This window comes from Dipodomys ordii, unplaced genomic scaffold, assembly GCF_000151885.1.
Source record: "Dipodomys ordii isolate 6190 unplaced genomic scaffold, Dord_2.0 Scaffold68, whole genome shotgun sequence".
In the NCBI taxonomy this organism is placed as follows: Eukaryota; Metazoa; Chordata; class Mammalia; order Rodentia; family Heteromyidae; genus Dipodomys; species Dipodomys ordii.
The window spans coordinates 5,722,758-5,728,494 of record NW_012267284.1 but is presented as its reverse complement, the minus strand read 5'-3'; the positions used below and the strand labels follow the sequence as shown (position 1 = coordinate 5,728,494).

At 48.6% G+C, this 5,737-nt stretch overlaps 2 protein-coding genes across 2 annotated transcripts in view; both read right to left on the bottom strand.

Moving 5' to 3' along the window:
- The window catches only part of Rsph10b (radial spoke head 10 homolog B (Chlamydomonas)), a 30,539-nt gene extending 29,188 nt beyond the window's left edge, over positions 1–1,351 (bottom strand). The window contains 1 exon segment of the mRNA XM_013023400.1: positions 1,095–1,351. Within this exon segment, the coding sequence (XP_012878854.1) occupies positions 1,095–1,351 (257 nt within the window).
- A 2,575-nt stretch (positions 1,352–3,926) lies between these two features.
- The window catches only part of Pms2 (PMS2 postmeiotic segregation increased 2 (S. cerevisiae)), a 24,773-nt gene continuing 22,962 nt past the window's right edge, over positions 3,927–5,737 (bottom strand). Inside the window, exons 12-13 of the mRNA XM_013023399.1 lie at positions 5,423–5,592; positions 3,927–4,849 (exon numbers count right to left, since the gene is read on the bottom strand). Coding sequence (XP_012878853.1) covers positions 4,706–4,849; positions 5,423–5,592 — 314 coding nt within the window. The 3' untranslated portion in view covers positions 3,927–4,705. The remainder of the gene's footprint in view (positions 4,850–5,422; positions 5,593–5,737) is intronic.

Sequence of the window (5,737 nt, the reverse complement as noted above, 5' to 3'; positions counted from 1 at the left end):
TGAGACTCCTATCTCCAATAAACCACCAGAAAACCGGAAGTGGTGCTGTAGCTCAAGTGGTAGAGCACTCGCCTTGAGCTGAAGAGCTGAGGGACAGCGCCCAGGCCCAGAGTTCAAGCCCCACGACCGACAAAAAACAAAAAAAAAATGCTGGAAGTGGAGCTGTGGCTCAAGTGGTAGAGTGCTAGCCTTGAGTGCTAGGCCCCAATTTAAGTCCTAGTACTGGCACAAATAACAAATCACACACACTACACCACACACACACACACACACACACACACACACACACACACACACACACACACACACACACACACACACACACACACCATACAACTGTTCTAAGCAAACAATGCCAAATAAAACGGACTTAATTTTTTCTAAAAAATTTATTTTATTTTTTGTCAGACACGGGGCCTGAACGCTGGGCCTGGGCTAGCGCTCTACCACTTGAGCCACAGCACCACTTCTGGTTTTTTTTTTCTTTATGTGGCGCTGAGGAATCGAACCGAGGTCCTCATGCATGTAAGGCAAGCGCTCTACCACTGAGCCCAACTTTTTTTTAAAAACCATCATCTAGCAAGATGGAAGCTAAAGTTACAATAGGAGAGCGCCAGGTGTGGTGGCACACTTGGAAGTTGGAGGCAGAAAGATCGCAAGCTGGAGGAGGAAGAGGAGGAAGAGGAAGAAGATAAAACCAAAGAGGGAGTCTGCAAGATGCAATTCCTAGAGACCTCAAGGGGACAAAACCAGAAGCATTGTACAGACCCATCTAGAAAGATGAGTCATTTCCAAAGGTGATCATAAAACCCCAAGAGGGTAGGCACTGATGGCTCTTGTCTGTAATCCTAGCTACTCAGGAGGCTGAGATCTGAGGATCATGGTTCAAAGCCAGTTCAGGCAGCAAAGTCCATGAGACTTTTATCTCCAATTAACCACCAAAAAAAAAAAAAATGGAAGTGAAGCTGTGGCTCAAATGGTAGAGAGCCAGCTTTGAGCAAAATAGCTTAGGGGGAGTGCACAGGTCCTGAGTTCAAGCCCCAGGACCAGCACACACCTGACCCTTCCTTTCCCCCAGCCCCTTCATGAGTCACCTTTCCACTATGAGCTTGGTTAGAACAGGCTCTTCGAACTGAGTGGCATCTTCAGTATCAGGAATACTTTCCGATTCTCTTTTGGGGACTGGTGGGGTGGATGACACTTCCAACGGCAGGCTGGCACCTGCTGAGGGCAGCTCTTGCCTAATAGCACTGCCATCTTGCTTGGAAAAGTCTGGATAATCAGAGAGAGAGGAGGGAGAACGGGTTGACTTATCTCCTTTTTTGTCTCCTTTCTTCTTTTCTTTCTCCATTGCCTTGGGGAGACCTATGATTTTACTTTATATGTACAAATATCTGATGATGGGTTGCTTGGCTCTGTGGTGGTTGGTTTCAAAGCATGGATGGGTTTATCTGAAAAACACACACACACAAATACCTCTGTAAATATTTGGAAGTGTCACTTGTACCAATTTAGCCTTACAAAACACTATTTGTCTATGAAGGCTTAGAACTATAAGTATGGCATGTCACCAGGTTATACGTAATATTACAATCATAAGCTGTTGTCATTGTGTTGGAATCATAAATACTTTTACATCTGCTGTCCTATGATGACCTTTTCATGAAAATGGGGGCATGACTGCCAAGATCTTGCAAGCCATCAACTCCAAGCCCTTCTCCAAGTAAGAGGGTATTAGAGTCAATCGCCAGGAGCCCTGCATCCTTGAGCGTGTTGCCTACTGTCTATCAGCCTTGGTTATCCCATAGAACTATACTACTACTCCTGACAAGATGTGCAGAAAACACCCACATAGTATTGGATGCTTATAGTACTAAAGAATGCTTGCTTTGTGGGGCTGGGAAGGTGGCTCAGTGGTAGAGCGCTTGCCTTGCATGCACGAGGCCCTAGGTTCGATTCCTCAGCACCACATAAGCAGTAAAAGCAGGAAGTGGGGTTGAGGCTCAAGTGGTAGAGGGCTAGTCTACAGCTGAAGAGCTGAGGGACAGCGCCCAGGCCCAGAGTTCAGGCCCCAGCACCAACAACAAAAGAATGCTTGCTTTGAGAGCAGAGGGGTGGTGTTGTTCCAAATCCATGGTTTCCATACCCACTCCACCCCACCCCCTCCAAGCTGCCCTGCCCCCACATCTTAGGCCCTGCTCCAGGCACCTCCTCTGCCTCTTCCTGGAGGCATCCTCTCCATACCCAGGTTGCCGGCCCAACCCCACCTCCTAAGTCCCCCATTGCTCTTCCTGGAACCCATCTGGCTCTCCTCTCTACACACAGGGAGATCTAGTCCTCCTCTAGCAATATAAATCAAACCACAAATAAAGGAGCCCTATTTTTTTTCCTGTTTCTCAGGATCCCTCTCACCCATGGTGCACCTGCATAGGTTCTAGATGCACAAAGCACCAGCACGGGGTACCTGGCGGCTCCCACTCTGCCAAGGGTTACACCACCACTAGCACAGGGCATCCGGTAAACGGAAGCAGGTGTCTCCAGGCAACCAGACACAAGCTCTGTCCCTTGCCTACCCTGCCAGTCCTTAAAGGGGCAATGACATACTCAGGCAAAGCAGCCAAGTATCCCATTCTGCCCTTGCTGGTCTTGCAGGCGAAGAGGAAAAGGCAGAGGCAGCAGAGAGGTCTTTGTACCCACTAACTGCCTCTTGCAGCCTCAGCAGGTTTGTGCACATAAAACAGGAAGGATTCAGGCAGTGGTGTTAAATAAATCATCTCAGCCAGGTGCTAATGGCTCATGCCCATAATCCTAGCTACTCAGGAGGCTGAGATCTAAGGATTGCTGTTCAAAGTCAGCCGAGGCAGGAAAGTTTGTGAGACTCTTATCTCCAATAAACCACCAGAATGTAGAGCCGTGGAGCAAAGTGGCAGAGCACTTGAGCAAAGGAGCCCAGGGACAGCATCCAGGCCGAGTTCAAGTCCCACAACCCCCTCATCCCTAACTTAAATAAATCACCACAAACTTAGTCACTAAAAGCAACACAAATTTATTACCTTACAGTCCTGTAAATTAGCCCAACAGGCTTAGTTCCTTTGTGGGGCTCCAGTTTCTAGAAACTGTCTGTGCCACCCCTTGCCTGGTGGCTCTTCCTCCACCATCAACCTGAGCAATATTGTCATGCTGCACTTGGGGAGGGGGGACCCCACTTGGAAGCCAGTTCAGGATACGTCCTCATGGAAAGATCTTTAACCCCATCTGCATACAAGGTGACAGGGATGTGGGAAGGGTGTGAATTACTGCGCCTACAATTCCCAACTTGTAGATCATGTGATTCAACCACGCTGACACACACACACCAGCACACGGGTTCCAACGCAGGATAGTGGCCTCTTTCGGGTTGTCTGGGAGGCCTAGCAGGTCATCACCACCACCACCTGGATTCTAGGGAGGACATCTGCCATTTTGGGGAGAGCTCCATTTACAAATGCCTTCAGGAACCAAACCTCGGCCCTGAGTTACACAAAGATTACAAGTCTTCTTTTTACACCTGCTAAGAACAGCGCCTGCCAACTGGGTGGCACTGGGGACATAAAACCTCAACCCCAGCCCCCCCCACCCAGTCACTGCCTTCCAGCCAGGAAGAGGTGGTAGATTATTTCTGCATTTGCATTTTTGTTCTGTTTCTCAGTACTAGAGCTTGAGCTCAGAGCCTTGTACTTGGTTATGGAGGCTTTCTCTCTTTTGTCAGTCATGGGGCTTGAACTCTGGGCCTGTGCACTATCCCTCAGCTCTTCAGCTCAAGGCGAGTGCTCTACCACTTGAGCCACTTCCGGTTTTCTGAGTAGTTTATTGGAGAATCTCATGGACTTTCCTGCCCGGGCTGGCTTTGAACCATGATCCTCAGATCACAGCCTCCTGAGTAGCTAGGATTACAGGCGTGAGCCACTGGCGTCAGGCTGTTACGGAGGTTCTCTACCACTTGAGTTACACCTCCAGCCTCGCTTGCTGTGATTATTTTTCCGAGTCTTCCTTTTCTCTTGCTAAGGGATGGCCTTAAATCCTTCATTCTCCTGATCTCAGCCTTTTGCACACCTGGGATTACAGGTGGGAGCCACTTACTGTGATGCATTATTTGAGAAGCACAAACTCAAAAGGTACCTTAATTTTAAGTTTACTAAATTAGGCCAATGTAAATTTTATTATTTACGGCTGAAAGTTGCAAGCGAAAATATCTCCAGGCAGAACAGAAGCCTGGGTAACATCCAAAGTGCTTGTTTTTTTTTTCCCCCTCTGGTGGTGCTGGGGCTTGAACTTGGATAGACAGGCACTCTACCACTTGAGCCACACTCTCAGCCCTCTTCTGGATATAAAATATGTTCTAGCTTGTACACAAAATTCAAATGCTGAAAATGCAGTTCACAATGTTGAATAGGGATCTTTTTCTTTTTTCCAAGATGGACTTCCACTGTGTTGCCAAGGCTGGTCTCTGATTCTGGAGCTGAAGCAATCTTCCAGGCTCAGCGTGAGAAGCTGGGACTACAGGCATGGACCGCCATGCCCAACCTAAGATAATTTAAAAATGCAAATGCATCTAGTACACGATTCTTAAGTAGCAGCTTAGGTTTGATGCAATAATGACAACAAAGCTTTGTCTTTCAAAACAGGAAGAACTGCATGAAAAACTTCATTTAGGATGTGAGGAAGATCAGTTTTGAGAAATGACATCCAGATTGGCAATGTGCCTCATGGTTGGCCTTCCGTGGGGGCAGTTCCAGGGGTGGTCCATCTCACCCATGTGGGCGATGACCTTCTTCATCTCGCTGGTGTTAAGAGCTGTTCCAATCATCACCTGAGTATGAGACACAATGGGGGAAGTTTAACCCAGCACTGTGGTGTTATAACCATGTTCTCCATGGTGAGACTGGACAAGATCAGAGCTCGAACCTTCCTCTTGACAGTTCGGTGCTCTGCATTTCCATGGGCTCCTGGGCTCTGTAGCTTGCTCGAGACCAGAATCGCAATGGTCTCAGTAACTCCCACAATTTCAAAGTTCCCTGGCCTCTCTCCTCTCCCCTTGGCCACCAGAGATCCTTTGCAGAGGTCAATCAGGCCCTCCTCCTTCCTGCCTGAACACAAGCCTCCATCCTCGCCTGATGTGTGCCCTCACCGGGCTGCATGCCAGTATCTCTCCACCCAGACATACTGGTACCCCGATCCTTGTACCCTCAGTGTCTAGCTCTGTGTTAAGGAGCTTAGGTCTCCGCCTATGATGGGTCTGTGGGTAGGAGGCATAAGGAGAAAGGGTTCAGATTTGCTGGCAAGCATGGAGCACCGACATGGGCTATTGTGGCTCAAGTCAGGGGCTCCACTACCTCTCCCCAGATCCCCAGCGCGAGCAGAGTGGTTGGCCTGCTTTACTTACAGATTTCCGACAGGCTCTCGAGGCAAACATCTGCCTGACTCGGGAGGGCCGGCACATGACCCCCGGGCTCTCACTCAGCATGAAGATGAGCTCATCTATATCTTGGGGTCCAAAAGTCCAGTTCTTACTAGTTGGCAAGGAAATCAGTTTAGCTCTTTCAGTGACTGGAGCTACAAGGAAAAAGTGTAAGAACACACTTTTATTTGAGAAGTGTGATTCCCTCTCAGCACTACTTATAAGAATCTGTGCTCTTGCCGTGGGCTGGTGGCTCACACCTGTAATCCTAGCTACTCAGGAGGCTGAGATCTGAGGATC